Source organism: Herpailurus yagouaroundi, unplaced genomic scaffold (genome assembly GCF_014898765.1).
Source record: "Herpailurus yagouaroundi ecotype Mexico unplaced genomic scaffold, PumYag 161, whole genome shotgun sequence".
Classification (NCBI taxonomy): domain Eukaryota; kingdom Metazoa; phylum Chordata; class Mammalia; order Carnivora; family Felidae; genus Herpailurus; species Herpailurus yagouaroundi.
In genome coordinates this window covers 528,975-552,041 of record NW_024412402.1, presented here as the reverse complement: position 1 = coordinate 552,041, position 23,067 = coordinate 528,975, and the positions used below count along the sequence as shown (strand labels likewise).

Here is a 23,067-nt window from a genome sequence, read left to right as displayed (position 1 = left end):
TCTTTCTTTCTTTCTTTCTTTCTTTCTTTCTTTCTTTCTTTCTTTCTTTCTCTTTCTCAAGGATAGGGAGAGAATAAACACAGCATGCATGAGCAAGAGAGGGGCAGAGAGAGGGAGAGAGAGAGAATCCCAAGCAGGATCCAAGATCTGTTCTGTCAGCACAAAGCCCGATGTAGGGCTCAATCTCACGAACTCTGAGATCATGACCTGAACTGAAATCAAGAGTTGGATGTTCAAATGACTGAGTCACCCAGGAGCCCCAGGAGGAAAGCTTTCATTGCATGGTTTATTTGTTAGAAATGTTAGGCTGTGTGAACAAGGTGAATATCTTGATTCAACAATCTATGAATATTATTTTGCCTTTAGTGAAAAACTATCAACACTTGTAATTATTAGTGTGCTTATTTCTCTTCCCTGTTAGAGGGTGAACTATTCATTATTTAGGACAAGGACTGTTTCATTTCATATCTAGTGCCTTGGGTAGTACATGGCTGTAGACAGCCAAGAAGTGCTTGAAATATTTGTTGTATGAATGTCTTTGATTTATTTTATCACTTAGAGTTTTCTGTTGTAAATCTTGAAAATGATCCATGAACTTCAAAATTCTCTGGTCTGGCCTTCCTCTGAGTATAGCTGCCTTAGTGAGACAATAACCCAGCTGCACAGTATCTCCATGTAACTTATGCTTTACACTAAGTGATGGATTTTGGAAGACCACCAGTTCTCTATCAGGACAGATTGAATGCTAATTTTTTAATATAATAGATCCTAATCTGCCTTTCTAGAACTTCTACCTGTTAATAATCCTTCAGTGGAATCACATCATGGACACATTTAATCTAAGGGAATTCAGCTTTCCAGGTTTTTTTTTTTTTTTTTTTTTACACAGTAGTTCACGAAATTCAGCTCCCCATTTATGACACGTAATGAAATCGTCATTGTGTGATGGTGCAGTGACTTTACAGTTTTATAGTTTGTTTACACAACTGGCAAAAAAGAGAAATACATTGTAATAGTCCCTGGGCAGCTGTGTGGGGAGGGTTTCATAGACATTCTCTTGACAGAAATTGAGGAATTAATGGAAGGCCTAAGAGGGCCGTCGAGAAACATTAAGTAATAAATAATTGAAGAAACCAATAAATTAATCTGTGGCATTTTGTACATAAAGTCAGGCACGTGACTGGTGATTTAAAATATTTCCAAGAGTAGTTTGGCTATAGTTGGCCTTAACACTGTCTTTTGACTCTGATTCTTTAGTATGTTGTGAGTCTGCTATTATTACAACTGCTGGGATTCCTAGAATGTGTGTGTGTGTGTGTGTGTGTGTGTGTGTGTGTGTACACACCTAGACTGTGTTTCTGTGTATTGGCATCCCAGTCTTTGCACCTGATCCTCACAGGCATAGTTAAAAAAATTAATTTCAGGATTAAAATAAGTATTTTGCCTTTCTTTTTTCTTTCTTTCTTTCTTTCTTTCTTTCTTTCTTTCTTTCTTTCTTTCTTTCTTTCTAAGAGCAAGTACTTTAGTTGATTTTTTTCAGATTTTGACATGTAACAGATAAGAAAACATAGGGAATATTTTACTAGCAGTGTTAACAAGTGTGATTTAAAATATTTGCATAAAACTTCATTCCCAAAACATGGCATCCACCCTTGTTCCAAATACCCATGGAATATTTACAAAAATTAATTTTACTTAGGCAAAATGTTGATAAAGCCCCAAAGTAGAAGGTTTATAACTAAGCTTTTATTTTCTAACCACAATGCAATAAAGTTGGGATTTAACAACTATGTATTTTTTCCTTAAATAGATAAAAATTTCAAAACCTCATTTTAAACTTCTGGGTTTTTCCATTTCTTTATGTCTTCTTCAATTTCCTTCATAAGCTTTGTATAGTTTTCAGCATACTTTTACATCTTTGGTTAGGTTTATTCCTAGGTATTTTATGCTTCTTGGTGCAGTTGTGAATGGGATCAGTTTCTTTATTTGTCTTTCTGTTGCTTCATTATTCGTGTATAAGAATGCACCTGATTTCTGTACATTAATTTTGTATCCTACAACTTTGCTGAATTCATGTATCAGTTCTAACAGACTTTTGGCGGAGTCTGTCGGGTTTTCGATGTATAATATCATGTCATCTGCAAAAAGTGAAAGCTTGACTTCATCTTTGCCAATTTTGATGCCTTTGATTTACTTTTGTTGTCTGATTGCTGATGCTGGCACTTCCAACACTATGTTAAACAACAGCGGTGAGAATGGACATCCCTGTCGTGTTCCTGATCTCAGGGAGAAAGCTCTCAGTTTTTCCCCATTGAGGATGATAATTAGCTGTGGAATTTTCATAAATGGCTTTTATGATGTGTAAGTATGTTGCTTCTATCCCGACTTTCTCGAGGGTTTTTATTAAGAAAGGATGCTGTATTTTGTCACATGCTTTTTCTGCATCGATCGACAGGATCATATGGTTCTTATCTTTTCTTTTATTAATGTGATGTATCACATTGATTGATTTGTGAATGTTGAACCAGCCCTGCAGGCCAGGAATGAATCCCACTTGATCATGGTGAATAATTCTTTTTATATGCTGTTGAATTTGATTTGCTAGTATCTTACTGAAAATTTTTGCATCCATATTCATCAGGGATATTGGCCTGTAGTTCTCTTTTTTTTACTGGGTCTCTGTCTGGTTTAGGAATCAAAGTAATGCTGGCTTCATAGAATGAGTCTGGAAGTTTTCCTTCCCTTTCTATTGTTTTGAATAGCTTGAGAAGGATAGGTATTATCTCTGCTTTAAATGTCTGGTAGAATTCCCCTGGGAAGCCATCTGGTCCTGGACTCTTATTTGTTGGGAGATTTTTGATAACTGATTCAATTTCTTCGCTGGTTATGAGTCTGTTCAAGCTTTCTATTTCTTCCTGTTTGAGTTTTGGAAGTGTGTGGGTGCTTAGGAAAATTCCTAACCATTTCTTCCAGGTTGTCCAGTTTGTTGACATATAATTTTTCAGTGTATTCCCTGATAATTGCTTGTATTTCTGAGGGATTGGTTCTGACAATTCCATTTTAATTCATGATTTTATCTATTTGGGTCATCTCCCTTTTCTTTTTGAGAAGTCTGGCTAGAGGTTTATCAATTTTGTTTATTTTTTCAAAAAACCAACTCTTGGTTTCATTGACCTGCTCTGCAGCTCTTTTAGATTTTATATTGTTTATTTCTGCTCTGATCTTTATTATTTTTCTTCTTCTGCTGGGTTTGGGGTGTCTTTGCTGTTCTGCTTCTATTTCCTTTAGGTGTGCTGTTAGATTTTGTATTTGGGATTTTTCTTGTTTCTTGAGATAGGCCTGGATTGCAATGTATTTTCCTCTCAGGACTACCTTCACTGCATCCCAAAGCATTTGGATTGTTGTATTTTCATTGTCAGTTGTTTCCACATACTTTTAAATTTCTTCTCTAATTGCCTGGTTGACCCATTCATTCTTTAGTAGGGTGTTCTTTAACCTCCATGCTTTTGGAGGTTTTCCAGACTTTTTCCTGTGGTTGATTTCAAGCTTCATCGCATTGTGGTCTGAAAGTATGCATGGTATGATTTCAATTCTTGTATACTTATGAAGGGCTGTTTTGTGACCCAGTATGTGATCTATCTTGGAGAAGGTTCCATGTGCACTTGAGAAGAAAGTATATTCTGTTGTTTTGGGATGCAGAGTTCTAAATATATCTGTCAAGTCCATCTGATCCAGTGTATCATTCAGGGCTCTTGTTTCTTTATTGATCCTGTGTCTAGATGATCTATCCATTGGTGTCCGTGGAGTATTAAAGTCCCCTGCAATTGCCACATTCTTATCAATAAGGTTGCTTACGTTTGTGAGTAACTGTTTTATATATTTGGGGACTCCTGTATTTGGCACATAGACATTTATAATTGTTAGCTCTTCCTGATGGATAGACCCTGTAATTATTATATAATGCCCTTCTTCATCTCTTGTTAAAGCCTTTCATTTAAAGTCTAGTTTGTCTAAGTATGGCTACTCCAGCTTTCTTTTGAGTTCCAGTAGCATGATAGATAGTTCTCCATCCCCTCACTTTCAATCTGAAGGTGTCCTCAGGTCTAAAATGAGTCTCCTGTAGACAGCAAATAGATGGGTCTTGTTTTTTTATCCACTCTGATACCCTATGTCTTTTGGTTGGAGCATTTAGTCCATTTACATTCAGTGTTATTACGGAAAGATATGGGTTTAGAATCATTGTGATGTCTGTAGGTTTCATGTCTGTAGTGATGTCTCTGGTACTTGTCTCACAGGATCCCCCTTAGGATCTCTTGTAGGGCTGGTTTAGTGGTGATGAATTCCTTCAGTTTTTGTTTGTTTGGGAAGACCTTTATCTCTCCTTCTATTCTAAATGACAGACTTGCTGGATAAAGGATTCTCGGCTGCATTTTTTCCCTGTTGAAAACATTCCATGCTCATGGATTGCAAGAATATATATTGTTAAAATGTCAATACTACCCCAAGCTATGTACACATTCAATGCAATCCCAATCAAAATTGCACCAGCATTCTTCTTGAAGCTAGAGCAAGCAATCCTAAAATTTGTATGGAACCACAAAAGGCCCCGAAGAGCCAAAGTAATTTTGAAGAAGACCAAAGCAGGAGGCATCACAATCCCAGACTTTACCCTCTACAACAAAGCTGTAATCATCAAGACATCATGGTATTGGAACAAAAATAGACATATAGACCAATGGCATAGAACAGAAACCCCAGAACTAGACCCACAAAAGTATGGCCAACTCATCTTTGACAAAGCAGGAAAGAATATCCAATGGAAAAAAGACAGTCTCTTTAACAAATGGTGCTGGGAGAACTGAATAGCAACATGCAGAAGGATGAAACTAGACTACTTTCTTAGGCCATTCACAAAAACAAACTCAAAATGGATAAAGGACCTGAATGTGAGACAGGAAACCATCAAAACCCTAGAGGAGAAAGTAGGAAAAGACCTCTCTGACCTCAGCCGCAGCAATTTCTTACTTGACACATCCCCATAGGCAAGGGAATTAAAAGCAAAAATGAACTATCGGGACCTCATGAAGATAAAAAGCTTCTGCACAGCAAAGGAAACAATCAACAACACTAAAAGGCAACCAACGGAATGGGAAAAGATATTTGCAAATGACATATCAGACAAAGGGCTAGTATCCAAAATCTATAAAGAGCTCACCAAACACCACACCCGAAAAACAAATAATCCAGTGAAGAAATGGGCAGTAAACATGAATAGACACTTCTCTAAAGAAGACATCCAGATGGCCAACAGGCACATGAAAAGATGCTCAACATCACTCCTCATCAGGGAAATACAAATCAAAACCACACTCAGATATCACCTCACGCCAGTCAGCATGGCTAAAATGAACAAAACAGGAGACTATAGATGCTGGAGAGGATGTGGAGAAACGGGAACCCTCTTGCACTGTTGGTGGGAATGCAAATTGGTGCAGCCACTCTGGAAAACAGTGTGGAGGTTCCTCAAAAAATTAAAAATAGATCTCCCCTATGACCCAGCAGTAGCACTGCTAGGAATTTACCCAAGGGATACAGGAGTCCTGATGCATAGGGGCACTTGTACCCCAATGTTTATAGCAGCACTCTCAATAATAGCTAAATTATGGAAAGAGCCTCAATGTCCATCAACTGACGAATGGATAAAGAAGTTGTGGTTTATTTACACAATGGAGTACTACATGGCAATGAGAAAGAATGAAATATGGCCTTTTGTAGCAATGTGGATAGAACTGGAGAGTGTTATGCAAGTGAAATAAGTCATACAGAGGACAGACTCCATATGTTTTCACTCTTATGTGGATCCTGAGAAACTTAACAGAAGACCATGGGGAGGGGAAGGAAAAAAAATGGTTAGAGAGGGAGGGAGCCAAACTATAAGAGACTCTTAAAAACTGAGAACAAACTGAGGGTTGATGGGGGGTGGGAGGGAGGGGTGGGTGGGTGATGGGTATTGAAAAGGGCACCTGTTGGGATGAGCGCTGGGTGTTGTATGGAAACCAATTTGACAATAAATTTCATATTAAAAAACAAAACAAAACAAAACTTCTGGGTTATAGGAAGACTAAAAATTGAGTAGATACTTTTTTTATTTTTAAATTATATTTATTTATTTATTTATTTATTTATTTATTTATTTATTTATTTATGTTTTAATTTACATGCAAGTTACTTAGCATATATTCCAATAATGATTTCAGGAGTAGAATCCAGTCATTCACACCCTATGTATAACACCCAATGCTCATCACAAGTGTCCTCCTTAATGCCCCTTACCCATTTAGCCCATCCCCCCTCCTACAACCCCTCTAGCAGCCCTTAGTTTGTTGTCTGTATTTAAGTCTCTCATGTTTTGTCCCCCTCCTTGTTTTTATATTATTTTTGTTTCCCTTCCCTTATGTTCATCTTTTGTATCTTAAATTCAATGTGTAAGTGAAGTCATATGATATTTGTCTTTCTCTGACTGACTACTTTCTCTTAGCGTAATACACTCAAGTTCCATCCTGGTAGTTCCAAAGGCTGCCTTTCATTTTTAAGCAGTGACCTTTGACCTTCATTCAACAAATACCTTTCACTGCCTTCTTTGTAGAAGTCACATGTGTTCTCAGTTTTCTGAATCAAATATTTTAAATCTAAAGTAAACTTTGCGGCCTTGCATTTATTCCATGACTTACTATGTTACATTACCATGGATATACTTTCCTTGGTAGTTTAGCCTTTCCTGCCACAGAACAGGAGCACGGAGAGGTCATATCCCTTTGGTCACGTGGCTGGTTTCCTCCCTAGCCAAGCAAAGCAGGGCAGTGGCTGTACCTCTTTTGTACACACTCCTACCTCTTTTTTTACCCTCGGTAAACTATCTGTCATTTCTGTGCTCTACATTTAGAAATATCATCTGTGCGTTACTAGAGAGCATATTTCTTTAAATAAACTATTACTCAAGAGCAAACATTTTAAGCTAAATTAAAGCCAGACAATTTCATAGATGATACATACATACAAACACGTTTTATAGTAGAATCTTATATCTATTCACTCTTCTTACATCTTGCATCAACTTCCTCTTGAAATAGTGTCAGCATTATTTGCTAAATATTTCCTAAATCTGCTGTTTGCTTTTCTTATCACTGCATCAGCTCTTTATGGCTATCAGCCCTTTATCATCATCCTGTGGACCTCTGAGTACTTTTCTCTCCGTTCTCACTGTCTTTGCACAGAGTTTTTCCTTTGCTTAGAATGTCATTCCTCTTTCCCTGTGTTCCTGTAGTTACCTCCTATTCATCCTTTACATCTTAACTCAGATACCACATTTTCCTTTGGAAAGCCTTCTCTGTGGAAAGAAATCTTATAAATAAGATCAGTTATACAAATATATTATTACTGCTTTGATATAAAGAAGTATAGAAATATGGGGATACTGAAGAGGGCCCAGTGCAGTCTGGGCATCCAGAGAATGTTTTGAGGCTGTAGCCATTATTTTTGGATCTTATCATTAGTTTTGTAACTTTGCCAAAGGAAAAGCTATTTTCTTTATGACTGTGCTCTGTAAAACTACTACTAAGTCACAGAAATAATCTTCACCATGGCTGTTAAGTATTATCCTAGCTGGAAGTGATGACCCATAGGCTTCAGCTACTGATTAGGAAACACCCGCTTGAATGACTTGTTGGCCATATTTGTTAACAAGCGCCATCCAGGTAGGTGTTTCGTTTTGTTTAATTGTTTTGTGTAGAGTATTCTCCCAAATGTAGTAACTTAGAGTAACTTGTAATTATTTTGGATAGTTGTGATCATATATGTATCAGATTGAATTTTGGTATGAAGAATTCTTTTGAAGACTCTCTTATATTTTGAACCAAGACCGTCCAGAAATTACCGAAGCCATACCTAGTTAGTTGGTTTTCTTGGAGAAGGAGGAATGACCAAGGAACAAGCTCTCCCCTGTACCAGTTTTCCTCTGTTCCCTCAAACGCTCAGTAGTCTGCTGTCGTCAGCGTTTCATTGTTTTTGTGCGTTTTGTTTTGTTTCTGTTGTGTAATTAAATTTAAGGGAAAAATCAAATGCTACTCCATATGGGCAATAGTGCATCCTAAGATTTCTGTGTTCTCTTGAAGGGCTTGATTCTAATACATTGTTTTCGAGATTTTGGCGGGGGCATGGCGATGGAAAGATGATGTCACATACTTATATTGTAGATTTGTAATTTAAGGGTACAATTTTAAGTTAAACAAATCAACCCCAAAGTAAATTTTATCCTTATATGTACTTAAAAATTACTCTATATTCTACTCTTGTAGTATGCATAAATTAGTTATAAGAAAGTCAAATTTAATGTGGAAAGCCAAAAATAAAGGTTTTGTTTTGTTTTAATAATCAAACCATTTTATTGAGGGGCTTCAGGGAAAGGCCAAACAACTGGTAGGATGAGATCCAATGTCCTTGGCCCAGCTGGGATCTCCCCTGCTTTATATTCCCTGAAAACAAAGTGCACTTTTCAATCTTGTAGTGCATAATAAGTGCGCACGTACCATACTCAGATTCTGAGTACAATAATTATAGTAGACAGTTGCTAATAAAGATTTATGTGGAAAATAAAATGAGTTGAATGGAACTAAACACCAAAAAACAAAAAAAAACCTCACTTCAGAGGTTTTTCACAGGAAAAAAAACTTAAAAGAGAAAATAAAAATCATAGAAAAATCATAGAAAAAGTTTATGGTATTTGTTATGTTCCTGTCTGCCCACAAATACCCAGTGTTTCATCCATGTGAGATTCTCCGAATTAAGTCTAAATAATAAGTGATAAAATATTTTGTTTTAGAAGTCTCTGTCACCTGAGCATTATAGGATATGTGTAATAAATAATTATTATGTTAAGAAAACCACTTTGCTTCTAATTCCTTTAATAATATTTTTATTTAGGTTCTGTTTCTAAATTTATTTAATTAAATTTCAAGATAGAAGTTTATTTTTCACGACAGCAATATTGATTGATGTGTATAGTATTATAACTGCTGCCATTATTAATAGTAATAGAGGATATTTTTTGAGGACATCCTGTGTGTCAGGACTTGTTTTGATGGTTTTATTTATAGAAATTTATTTGATTCTCATTAAAATCCTATGAAGTCATTTATCTTCATTTTCTTTGGATAAATTAAGTGCAGGATGATCTGAGTCTCATTTAAATTTTTATTTGGTGGCAAGAAATGAGGTTAGGTGTGTGTGCAATTTATAATTATTTAAAGTAAATAATAATTACTTAAAATAATTGCTTTGATGTAAATTGATGAACTGGTGTTTGAAATATAAAAAAAAAATCTGATGTTGAAACTGGTGTCATATGTGCTGGTTATGCAAACTCTAAACATGGAAATTTAAGTTGCCTACAAATGCTCACACAGTTAAATAGAAAATTTCTCTATATTTTGTATATGTGCTTTAAAAAGTAAAGTATGTTTTCAGGATGCATGGGTCGCTCAGTCACTTGAGCATCTGACTTTTGATTTCAGCTCAGGTCATGATCCCAAAGTTGTGGGATGGAGCCCCACATCGGGCTCCACACTGAGTGTGAGTCTGCTTAAGATTCTCTCTCTCTCTCTCTCTCTCTCTCTCACTCTCTGACTCTCTCTCTCTCTCTCTGTCTCTCTCTGTTTCCCCATCTGTCCCTCTACCCTGCTCACACTCCTTTCCATCTAAAATAATAAACTAGAAAAAAATAAAAAATAAAGTATATTTTTCTTTATTTTTTTACTGTTAGGTGACTTCTAAGTAAAATTATAATATGTATTCTTTGTAGAAACATGGAAAATGCAAAAAAACTTAAAAGAGAAAATAAAAATCACACCAAATCCTACCACTTAGTGATTATACACTGATAAATACTTTAAAGTAGTTCCCTCTAGATTTCTTTCCTTCCTTTGTAATGACATGTTAAATATTTTTGTACAATTGGCAAGCAATGCAAAAAACACACAAAAATCTACATTTAAAAATATTCACTGTTTCCCTTAAGTCTCTATCCATTATAACTGTGTAAACACATGCATAATTTACATAATTGTAATCTTTTTTGGTCTTTTTTAAAAAATTTATTCTGTCAACATTTCTCCATGCTGTACAGTATTTATTATTAAATTAAATTGTAATTAGCATATTTAGTGTCCCCAAAATACAATTTCTAGATTTTATTTTAGAAAAGGAGACTGAAGAAATTCAGAATGACCTATTTCTCTCTGCAAATTTGCCTGCAAAAAAAAAAAAAAAATCGTTTTTCTCTTAGCAGTTACTCAAAATTTTTGCCATTTTCCCCGAATTCCCTGGTTTATTCTTAGGAGTCACTTTGCTGTGTACCTGACTACAAGGTTGAATGTCTTCAGTGTCTGTCTGTTGTCTTTGTCCCCAGAAAACCAGTCTTTCTGTAACTCTCATCTGGCAGTGGGGACAGTGTTGTCATTGCCTTTGGGGTAGGTTCCTTCCCAGTGCTCACGGTCTCCTTCCTGTTCCGCCTCTGGAACAGTTCCCACCTTGTTTTGTATGGGATCTTCAGTTTCCCTCTGTTGGCCCCTTTCTCGTTATTGGCAGATGCCCTTCATTCGCTGGGCCTGTGACACGAACAGCTTCCTTTTTTTCTTGGCGACTTCACTGTCCTCCTCCTGCAAACCAGCAGGGAAGGGAGGTCTAGGCATAGGAGCATGGGTGAGGGTGCTGATGTGAGAGTGAGGTGGTATGATCTGAAGACGGTGTGTTGTTCTGAACGGCCGCACAGTGAGCTAGGAGCGAGGGAGGGGGAAGAAGAGGTTGGGTCATAAACACGGATCAAATCCCTGTTCTCGCCCTGGCTGTATCTCTTCACTTCGTGGTCCCAGTTTTCATCTTTCTGTGGATGATCTGTCACTGGAGCTCTGCACTCTGGGCTGAGCTCTAGACTCGGGTTTTCAGTTGTCTGCCTGACTTGTAAGGATGTACCATGACTTCAGAACCTATAAAACCATCCCCTTTATGGATGGAATTTTCCTTCTCTTAATTGCATGCTCATCCTGCTGTTTTTCTGAGTTTAAGCCACAAAGTCCTTAATTCCTTTTTCTGGCAGCACATTCAGATTTCACCAAGTAATAGCGTTTTACTCCACCTTCCCTCCTGTGCACACCTCACCCTTTTCATTTCTCCTGTCCCTGCTGTAGTTCACTGCCCTGTCGTCTCTTGCTTCGAGTACGGCAGTAGCATCCCAAGTGATCTTCGCCATGATTCCTTTGCTTATCACAGTGTCCTTTTGATTGCCACCAGGCTTCATCTCAGTGCAGTTGTGATACAGTTGAAAGAGCCCTGGGTTTGGGGAGTTAGAACCTCAGGTCATTTTGACCTTCTTTACTCCTTTAGCCAAGTTAGTTATCTTGAGACAAGGGCATTTGAAATACTTTTGAGAACTTTAAGATGTAATATAGGTACAAAATTTCTCTAAAACATGAATATGCCTTTACTTAGAAACCTTTAAGCAATACTGGATCTCTGCACTTTGTTGTGGTTGTTTCCTTTACTTCTTTTTTTTTTTTTTTAATTTTTTTTTTCAACGTTTATTTATTTTTGGGACAGAGAGAGACAGAGCATGAACGGGGGAGGGGCAGAGAGAGAGGGAGACACAGAATCGGAAACAGGCTCCAGGCTCTGAGCCATCAGGCCAGAGCCTGACGTGGGGCTCGAACCCACGGACCGCGAGATCGTGACCTGGCTGAAGTCGGACGCTTAACCGACTGCGCCACCCAGGCGCCCCATGTTTCTTTTACTTCTTAACCCTTTGCCATTTCATCTTTGTTTCCAAGGACGCAGTTCATTTGTACCCAAGAACACATCTGTTTCTCCATCCCGTGTGATCGGGTACCACTTGATTTATACTTTATCTTACTTAATAGTCGAGTGGAGATTTCTATCAACTCCCTGTTTCATCTTTCTCCCCCTCTCCCTGACATTTAATTTATGAATTCCTTAACAGCTGGAACCATATCTTGTTCATCATATTAGACACATTCACACATTCATGCTGTTGGATCACATCATGATAAAAGTTATTCTGAGTGGTAGGAATTCATTGATCAGATGGAATGGAATGAAATAGAATATTAAAAAAAATGAAAAGTCTGCAATGTTTCTGATTTACTTTTTATGCCACTTATGGCCGTATCTTTTCAGACTGCCCGAAATTTTACCCAAAAGCTGGATAGTATCATAAAATACATTAAGCCAGTAGTCAAAATTTGGCTTGGTTGTTGAGTCCTTAATAAGGTACGCAGGCATTCTCAGGAAGTGTGCAGATTTTCATTTGGGGGAAAGAAATTTTTTGTAATCACAAAACCTATCATTTTTTCAGTTAAAGAAGCATTGCCAACTTACCTTTTCTTTGAAAAAGTGTCAGTGTTTACTAAAGTGTTAGCGTTTACTAAAATTTCATTTTTTAAAAACACTTCTTTTTTTAAAATGTTTACTTGTTATTGAGAGAGAGAGTGGGAGAGAGGCAGAGAGAGAAGGGGACAGAGGATCTGAAGCAGGTTCTGTGCTGACATCAGAGATTCCGATGTGGGGCTTGAACTCACGAACCGTGAGATCATGAGGTGAGCCGAAGTTGGGTGCCCAACCGACTGAGCTATCTGGGTGCTCCTAAAATGTCCTTTTTACTGACTCATTTTATTAGAGAAATGGAATATTAGAAATAGCACATGATAGAACTAGTAAAGGAATGGAAATGGGATTTTAAAGCCAAAGATTTATATTGGATCCAGAACTTCATCATTTATTTTACGTGGTCCTTAGTATCCTTCCTTATAAAATATGGCTCAGTGATAGCCGTGTTACAAGGTTCTTGAAATCACATGAGATCTATTTTAGAACTTTATAAAATTATATGAATATTAATTTCTTTTTTAAACAATTTTTTAATGTTTATTTTTGAGAGAGTGACAGAGTATGAGTGGGGGGAGGGATAGAGAGAGAGAAACAGAATCCGAAGCAGGCTCAGGCTCCAAGCTGTCAGCAGAGTCGGACGTGGGGCTGAGCTGAAGTCAGACACTTAACTGACTGAGTCACCCAGGTGCCCCTATAAATATTAATTTCTATCTGGAAAAGTTGTCTTGGCTTTTTTTTTTTTTTAAGTTTATTTATTTTGAGAGAGAGTGTGTGAGCAGGGGAGAGGCAGAGAGAGAGGGAGAGAGAAAATCCCGAGCAGGCCCTCAGCTGACAGCACAGAGCCCAACATGGGGCTCAGTGTCATGAAGCATGACATCATGACCTGAGCCAAAATCAAGTGTTGGACAGACACCTAACTGACTGAGTCACCCAGGCGCCCCATCTTGGTTTGTTTTTAATGAGGAAAAATATAAGGCAGTGTTTAGATTTTTTTGCTATTGTTGATATGCTAAATCACATACGTTATCCTTAAATTTATCTATTTCATAAGTGTCAGAATAAAGATTTTTTTTTTTCTTACATCTGAAAGAACTCTATCATTTTAGTGTGGAAAGATTCCAGAATGTCAGTCAACGTTAAAAAAAATTTCTCAATCTCCTTTCCTCCTGTCATCCCTCCCCACCCCGGCAAATGCTGAAAGGAACCTGGTTAAAAATACAGCGTAAAGTCATGTGTTTTTTTCCTAGCTGGCTTCACATGTAAGGCTTACAAAGAAGCAACGATGAAAGAGGGAAAGGAGACTGAAGAACGGAATTGGCTTTCGTGTCCGCCGGCACCAGATACCACGCTGGCTGTACAAAATATGTGCCTAACAAAATTAAAATCCCTAGTGGTTAAATGTGTCCCAGAGAATCCACTGTTGAAATTGTGAACTGGAGTCTAGTCTTAAGTATTACTTACAGCTTTTTAGTAATGATCCTTCACGTTAATATTTGATTTTCTCCAGCTTGTGCGTGGTTAGTGTCCCTCCCACCAGCAGCTTCGTGGCGAAGAGGTTAGGCACCTCTTTACTGTACCAATTTGACGGGAAAGAAAACCGGGATAAAAACGTACCTTTGGTCTAATGCTACAGCGAGCTCTAGAAGAGTTCCACGATTAACGGGGTGGCTTGGGGAGCCGGGGGACGCGCTCGTGGAGCACGTTTCAGTCTGCGCGGGCCCTCCCGGGTCTTCCGAAGTTCGGCGTCGAGGCGCCGCCTCCCGGTGGCCCCTGCGGCGCCGCGTGTGAGATCCCGGAGCGGCATTTCCGAGCTCTGACCGCGCGTGCGTCGTGCTTTGAGGCCTGCGCTCCGTGCGAGAGGGTAGCGATCACAGACAAGATGCGAAAAGAGAAAATTGGGCGGCGTGTAAGGCGCTTAGAAGTAGAGACGGCCCTCAGTGGATGAGAAGCTGAACAGAAATCCGAAACTGTGAGGAGCTGGGGCTCGCAGGGATCCGACTCCCCAAACAGGCAGCGCGGCCGAGAGCTGAGCGCATCCGAGAGGCCGAGGCCTAAAGTTCTCCTTCCGGCCTCTCCCTGCCTCATCCCTCCTGACGAAGGAGGCTGAAAAGGCCTTGAGTACTCGGACGTTAGCTCGCGGGAGACTGTGAAGGCGAGAGGTGTTCTCGGTGGGAGAAACACACGTGGCCTCGCGGCCCTTGCTTGGACTCTGTGAACCGTGCCCAGTATCACGGGGCGCGAGGTCATCGTAAGAACCGGGAACCCCCGTGCATGGGGCGCACACTGTCAGAGCTACCGATTACTGGCGGGTGAGAGGAGGCGCAGAGGCAGGAGGGACGAAAACGCACCTCCCACGGAAGCCCCGGGCGCTAGCGTACCAGAAAACATTAGTTTTCCCTCCGACAGACAGTAGAAAAGAATTGGGACGTAAACACTCGTTGCCAGTAAATTTCAAACGGTAGTGCAGTCTTAAAAGGACTCTAAGTATGTGTAGTAGCCTCGCTTACAAGTACAGAATAACATTCTGGAGAGTAAGTGAAACAATAGTAGATGAATGTGGAGAAGAAATAATGTCCTAGGAATTTTAGAAATGAGAAGGGGTAAATCCTAGGAAGGCCTCAGTCATCAAGAAAGGACTGCATAAATGAAAGTGAGCTAAAGAGTATAGCTAATATTTATTGATCACTCACTTTATTCCTAGGCGTTGTTTTGTTTTTTTATTTTCATGTTTTAAATATAATTCATTGTCAAATTGGTTTCCATACAACACCCAGTGCTCATCCCAACAAGCGCCCTGCTCGATGCCCATCACCCATTTTCCCTCTCCCCCACCCCCCATCAACCCTCAGGTTGTTCTCAGTCCTTAAGAGTCTCTTATGGTTTGCCTCCTTTCCTCTCTGTAACTTTTTTTCCCCTTTCCCCTCCCCCATGGTCTGTTAAGTTTCTCAAGATCCACATGTGCGTGAAAACATATGGTATCTGTCTTTCTCTGCCTTATTTCGCTTAGCATAATACCCTCCAGTTCCATCCACGTTGCTGCAAATGGCCAGATTTCATTCTTTCTCATTGCCAAGTAGTATTCCATTATATATATAAACCACATCTTCTTTATCCATTCATCAGTTGATGGACATTTAGGCTCTTTCCATAATTTGGCTATTGTTGAAAATACTGATGTAAACATTGGGGTACATGTGCCCCTATGCATCAGCACTCTTGTATCCCTTGGGTAAATTCTCCTAGGCATTGTTTTAAATACTTTGCATGTTTGATCCTGTAAATACCTTGTTATTTTATTTTACAAATGAGGAAAGCGAGGTAATTAAGTATACTTGGAAGGTTCTCTAATGAGGCAGGATTGGCGCGTGGGCTCCTGACCCTGGGATCCACGCCGGCATGCTCTCCTGGTGGGCCCAGGCCAGGAACTCATGGCAGAAAAGATAAGAGAAAACGTATCAAAGGTATTAAAACGTATCAAATGAAATTACTGAAATAGCAAACCAAAAGTAAGTAGAGGTTATCAAAAAACCAAGAAAGAAATTAATAGATAAGCCTTTAGGAAGGCTGATCAAGGGGGAAAAGTAGAACACACAAAGAGTATTCAGAATTGAGAAAGAATTGAGAATTACTGAAAGGTGGACAAAACTGAGGCTGCTTGGAGTCTGTCTGGTACCATTATGCGCTTAGCAAAAGGTGCTTCCCTTGAGCCTGTGCAGTCATGTGAATAACTCTGTACCAATTGAAAAATAGCCTTGAACCAGGATATGCATGTCGGTGAATGTAAAATGTCTTGATGTTCAGTCCTCCCATTGCCTTGGTTGGGAGCTTGTATGTACTGAGTAACCTGCTCTCTATAGACATAATTAGAGATAGAATAGGGATTGTTTAGAAAGCATGAAGATACCATGAACTGTAATTACTGCTTATTTATTGAAACGTTAAAAGATAGAAAATGGAAACAGGTGTTGTAGGGCCTTCAGTGATGACAAACTTGCCGAATACCAACTGGTGGGAAAATCTGATGTAGTGAAAGTTTTCCTTTATTTACAAGATGCCGCAAAAGGATTTTAAGCAAACATTTAGAATTTTTAAATACCAGCTTTGAAGCAAGGCCCTGAATGCTTTTTCCTTTTCTTTTCTTTTTAATCAGCGTGTTACATGCAAATAGTGCTCAAAGGCTGATGTGAAAGAATGACGGTGCCTCGAGCCCTTTTCGGACCTTATCCTGCTCCTAAGATCCCAGTTTTAGTTCTTGGCTCTTTCTTCTGGCCTGGTTGTTTCATGTATTTTTCCATCTTGTCTAGCTTCTTAACTGTGGCGGGTTATATCTGGTTTTCCTTGTGGCCTTTCTGGCCAGAAATGGACCTCCAGCGTATGTTAACAAAATGAAAGCGTACCGGGTCCCTTTCTTTCTGTCTGTGATATTGTCAAGCAGTTGCAAGTTTTTATCTTGCTGTTCTCAGGTAAAGTAATCATTAAATGATTTTGAATTAGTTTTATCCCTTGAAGAACAATAGAGATCAAAGGTTAGCAGTCTTTTTCTCTACAGACCAGATAGTAAATGTTTTAGGCCTTATGGTCTATCCAGTCTCTGTCACAGCAACTCAATTACATAGCTCTTAAGCCGTCGTGGAATGAAAGCAGCTACAGACAGTATATAAATGGGTGAACACGGCTCTGTTCCAGTAAAACGTTATGGGAACTAAAATGAGAATTGTATGTAATTTTTATTTGTCATGAAATATATTCTTTTGATTTTCCCTCAACAATTTAATAGTGTAAAAACCATCCTTAGTTGGTGGGCCAAACAAAAACAAGCAGCTTGCTGGATTTGGCCCACAGGCCTTAGTTTGTTGGCACTGGTGTGATTCTTAAATAAGCACCGTGTTCTGTATTATTGTAGTAGCCAATGTGGAATTGCTTGTATTTCTGTCGTGGGAACCCAAAGTGGGGAAACCTGGTGTCCCCTGGCATGCCCGAGGAACAGAGAGTAGAAAAGCGTGGAGAAGAAGACCGTAGATGGGGCAGTGGGTTAGCTATGGGGGTAGAATTCATCTGTCCGAGGCATTTAGTAAGTACACATTGTTTTTGCCACTGTACCAGGTACTGTAGACAACAGGTAGTGTGTAGCTTGGTCTTTGGCCTGGAAAAGTGGCGAAGACCGATAATTGTAAATAAATAGACAGATAGTGACTGAAAAGATTATGGTCTGGCAATACAAGTATGCCCAAATTTATGCCTACAGTTATCAACTGGATGGTAAATTTATAAAAATTATGAGGAACTAGAGAAGAAGTGTATTTCAGGAAGCCCATAGTATTTGAATTTGAAGGGCCTTATGTGTTGTGTTAAGGTGCTTGGCCTTTATCCCACTGTCTAGGACAGTGTTTCTCGGTGCTGTAGGATCAGATTTTTTTTTTTTTTAAATTTTCCAGCCCATTATGAACTAATAGTTTTATAAAATACAATAAAAATTATAGAAAAATGAAATAAAGATATTATAAAATATACGTCCAAATTTTAAGTTAGATTGAGCCAACATAAAATTACTCTTTAAGATTGCTGGAAAAATTTATAAGCACCCAGGTTTTGTACTTAACTCCTCACAGGCTGATAACAAATATATCGTGGCTGCCAATTCTCACACTGTCACTGGTCTGTGGGCCAACTTTGAGTGGTACTGATCTCTCCTAGCTAATATGGGGTCTCTGCAATTTTTCGGCAAACAATGACATAGTTATTTTTGTGTTTAGCATAATGAATTTTTTGTCAGCACAAGTGGTAGTTAGGTTTCTGGGTGGAAGGATGGAAACCAAGGAGCCTTGGAGTCATCAATGCTTGAAATGTAGCTCAAAGTGGAGGAGAAAGTGAAATTGACTCTTTTGATTCTCATCAATTCATGTACAGGATAATTCTTGCAGTAGCCTGTAAACTTCTTGTAGGCAGGTACTGTATTTCTTTTAGTAACTACATAAGGCAGGCACTTTTCAGAATATTTAATGACTGAATGAATGGGTCAGAGAGGTGAGGCAGAACCAGGAAAGAGTAGAGTATGTATAAAACTAGAATAAGAAGGGTTTCAGGCTGAGAATATAATGAACAGAATCAAATACTTTCAAATAAATGAGGGTGATAATTGATAAGTATTTATTAGATTTAGTAATTTGGAAGTCCTTAGGGAGATCACTTTAGTGACATGATAAACTTAGATAAAAAATGTGTTTCCCATTTCTGTTATCCAGTAAGAGAATGAATAGAGATACCCTGTATTTAAAAAAAATTTTTTTTAACATTTATTTATTTTGTGTGTGTGTGTGTGTGTTTATTTATTTTTGAGACAGAGAGAGACAGGGCATGAGCAGGGGAGGGGAAGAGAGAGAGGGAGACACAGAGTCTGAAGCAGGCTCCAGGCTCTGAGCTGTCAGCACAGAGCCCGACACGGGGCTCGAACTCACAGACCGTGAGATCGTGACCTGAGCCGAAGTCGGACGCTCAACCGACTGAGCCACCCAGGCGCCCCTAACATTTATTTATTTTTGAGAGACAGAAACAGAGAATGAGCAGGGGAGGGGCAGAGAAAGCCCCTGAAGCAGGCTCCAGGCTCTGAGCTGTCAGCACAGAGCCCAATGTGAGGCTCGAACCCACGAACCGTGAGATCATGACCTGAGCCAAAGTCAGACACTTCACCAACTGAGCCCCCCATGTGCCCCTCCCTTTTTTTTTTTAATTTTTTTTTTTAAGGTAGAGATACCCTTTAAATATGACACATCATTAGGGCGCCTGGGTGGCTTTGTCACTTGAGCATCCGACTTTGGCTCAGGTCATGATATGATGGTTTGTGAGTTTGAGCCCCCCGTGGGGCTCTCTGCTGTTAATGCAGAGCCCACTTGGGATCCTCTATCCCCTCTCTCTGCCCCTCCGCAACTTGTGTGTGCGCAGGTGCTCACTTTCTCTCCCTCTCTCTCTCTCTCTCTCTCTCTCTCACTCTCTCTCAAAAATAAATAAAAATATTTAAAATATGACACATTCTTAACTAATGCTAATTATTTGAAGAAGAAAAGTGATAACTTTAATTAGTATTGTATGTGAATGTAAGATCAGTTTTGTATTTTTTTCTTCCATCTTAAAAAGGGAACTAAGTCTCTAAATGGAGTTGAAATTGATTTTTAATAATTTGTTCTGAGTTGAGAAAAAATTGAAATGTGAATAATTTGGTTGGTCTTGTTTCAAATTGATCTTTAATAAAGCAGTTATCTAATATTTTTTATGTGATTCTTTGTTAGAACCTTTCCAGTAACATTCTATTTTCATCATAGAATAAAGTTTAATCTTAATCTGTACTGTACCAGGCAAGTATTTGGCCAGTAGTTTGTAGGAAAAAGATTATGGATTGAAAGTATGTGGGATATAAATTCTGAAGAGTCAGGGAACTGAAAAGCATTTGAGGGCTGTTAATGGAAAGAACAGAAGTTGTCTGGAGCATCATTATAGCAGCTAATGTAGCAGTTTGTTGTGTCCTTTAGTTGCTTTATGTCTTAGAAACAAGTTTTAGTAGCATCTTTAAATTGAAGAAACACACATTAAACATGATATCTATTGCCTAAATGTCATCTTTAATATTGTCTAGATGGAAACGTTATTTGAATTTTCCCTCTGTGATTGCTTTTCAAAAAAAATAAAATAAAATGGACTTTGGATATTTTTCCCCCCTTTTCTCTGAAAAGATTGTGATCATTTTACATTACGGTGGGTAATGAAATTCCAGGCAACTTAAGATAAACTGTAATTTTTATGCTGTTTTTTATTATGAAATATAAATATTCAGTACTCTTCACAAGAATTTCAAAAGTTCTGTCTACATCTTTCCATAGAATGAAGACCAAGAAGTGGTCCTGGTCAGAACAGATCGGTCTGGAGGAGTGTGGCCTGTGAGCACAGCAGGAAAACCTCTGGAATCTACAGGAGGAAGAAGGAAGAGGCAGATGGTGTGTTTACCATATGTCATTTTTAATTCAGAATTCCTTTCCCCTCCTTGGCTTTGTTTGCATCAGACTACTTCAGAATATTTTCTAAAGTGTAGGTTTATACTACAAGCATTAGAAGGTAGTAAGTTATAGTATTACTTTTATTCTCAGGTATATCCCTTTGCATTTTACAAAATGGAATCTAATTCAACTGTGGGTTTCAAATGCGAACATGGAGTGTTTAAAGCAATTTTAATTTTGTGTACGTTGTTTTTGCCATTGTTTCTAACTTCCTTTTACATATTTACCGTAGCTCTTAGGGAAAATTTTGCATTAGCTAATTTGAGCCCTGGTGATGGGGTGTCGATATACAATAATGTCTTAATTATGTGGTTCCTGTGATCCGTTATAAGCCTTATTTTCTTTTCCATCTTCCAGCTCTACCAATTAGTTTTTAGCACTACCCTGAGGCTCTAGAGATAGTAAAAAGAGTGTATTCAGTTTTCCCAAGTTAGATTTTTTGTTTTAAATTTGGAAGATCATACAAACGGTAATTGGGTCCACAGAAGATTTGTTTGTTCATAATTTTTCTGTCATATGTTTACTCTTTGTCTATTGAGTGCCTGTGCTGCTGGAGAGAGTAGTTGGTTCAGCAAATAGAGCGGGATAGATCCCTCCTCTAATGAAATGGGAAGAATTAAGGGTTTGGAGCAGAGATGGGGCAGGAAAATAGTAAAGGTTTGAATTCTGTGGAATGACGGAACTGGCTAGGGAGCCATAGATGCATTATCTGATGGCATCAAGGGCTCTGTTTGAGTTGCCTGCGGCCGAGCACTTTCAGGTACAGGGTAAAGAGGGCAGACACATTCATGTGGGACCGAGGTTTGCCTTTTGAGTGTAATGACAGGATAGGAGGACCAGAAATTAAGGGTCCGGAACCAAGGAGTGATTGAAGCCACGCAATGTGAGATTTAAGCTAGTGATTTCAGGAATAGGAATGTTGGGAAAAGTACTGGGAATGTGCTTCCAAAGGTCTCAAAGAGGTTGAAGAGTGGGTTTTGTTTGGCTAAGAGAGTGTGATGATAAGGGACATATGGGAGATGTGACTTAGGAGAAAATACATGACACTTTTCTTTGCTACAGGTAGGTATGGAACCCACTGATAGAAAGACCCAGGACTGACTTAGATTGGAATCAGAGTATCAGCCTTGTCCCTGGCAGAGCTGTGTGAAATGAGTTTGCTCATACTTGCCCTCTGTTTTCAGTGTGCTCACTTTATCTCCGGATGGCTGTGCGCTTCCCTCCACAGCAGTCAGGAGTTACTCCAAGGACAAGAGCAGATGGGAGGGAAGAAGGTTAAAGCAATTCTGCCTTTTCCCCCAAACCCGGAAGTCAGATAATGCCATCCCTGGGGAAGAAGAGAGTAATGGGGCAGAAAGAGGAAGTGGTATTTGAATGGAAATTCTTCCAAACTGGAAACACATAGAAAAGGGATAAGCTAGAAGGAAAGCTTGTGATACGTCGTGGCATGTTGTACATTTAATATGAGATTTACAGGTAATTAAAAATACTTCAGAGACCCAGACCCATGTTTTCACTAAATAATGTTCATTTTCTCATAGGCTTCAACTCACGAAGAAAAAGAAAGGGTTAGATACTTTCACGATGATGATAATCTCAGCCTAAGTGATTTAGTCAAGAACGAAAAGATGGGAACAGCAGAAAATCAGAACAAACTTTTTATGAGAATGGCATCTAAGGTAAGATATATTCCTAGGATATCTTTCAGTTTTGAGAAGCTGGTTACTCCCATCTAGCAATAATGTATTTTTCACAGAGGTCTGTTCTTTCTGATCTTGATTTATTTGAATAAGTCAAACCCTTTGTAAGATGTTAGGAACATGCATTTTGGAATTGATTGGGAAGTATATATTTGAGATTGATTTTGTTTTTATTTTTTATCCTTATTTATTTCTTTGAAGTTTATTTTGAGAGAGAGAGAAAAAGAGAGAGAGGGTACGTGCACGAGCAGAGGGGCAGAGAGAGGAAGAGAGAGAGAATCCCAAGCAGGCTCCATGCTGCCAGTGCAGAGCACGATGTGGGGCTTGAACTCTTGGAAATCAAGAGTAGATTGCTTAACCAACTGAGCCTTAGCCACCCAGGCACCCCATTTCGTTTTTAAATATAAGCTCTGGTTTAGTTTTTTTATGTATGCCGTGAAAACATTAATTGTGTATTTGATCTACCAGTTAAGGGAAAGTCTTGGGCCAGAGTTTAATGTTAGCAACATGCTGCTAGTTAGGTGACCAGTATGTTTTGTCTTAATGTTCCTCCAGTTCTTCATAATGTTTACCACAAGGAATATATTTGAAGTAAGGTAGTACGGATTATAGAGGAGGCATCTTAGAATAATCTTAAGTCTGTTTATATGAAAACTTGTATTTGAAAACATTTTTTTAATGTTTATTTTTGACAGAGAGAGAACAGAGTGCAAGCAGGGGTGGGGTAGGAGAGAGAGAGAGAGAAAGAGCGAGGGAGACACCGAATCCGAAGCAGGCTCCAGGCTCCAAGCTGTCAGCACAGAGCCTGACGTGGGGCTTGAACTCACGAGCTGTGAGATCATGACCTGAGTTGAGGTCGGATGCTTAAC

General features: G+C 38.9%; 1 protein-coding gene across 1 annotated transcript in view; it reads left to right on the top strand.

The window, feature by feature from the left end:
* The window catches only part of CWF19L2 (CWF19 like cell cycle control factor 2), a 153,996-nt gene that overhangs the window by 75,350 nt on the left and 55,579 nt on the right, over window positions 1-23,067 (top strand). The window contains exons 11-12 of the mRNA XM_040482858.1: window positions 20,325-20,438; window positions 22,040-22,177. Of these exons, the coding sequence (XP_040338792.1) occupies window positions 20,325-20,438; window positions 22,040-22,177 (252 nt within the window). The remainder of the gene's footprint in view (window positions 1-20,324; window positions 20,439-22,039; window positions 22,178-23,067) is intronic.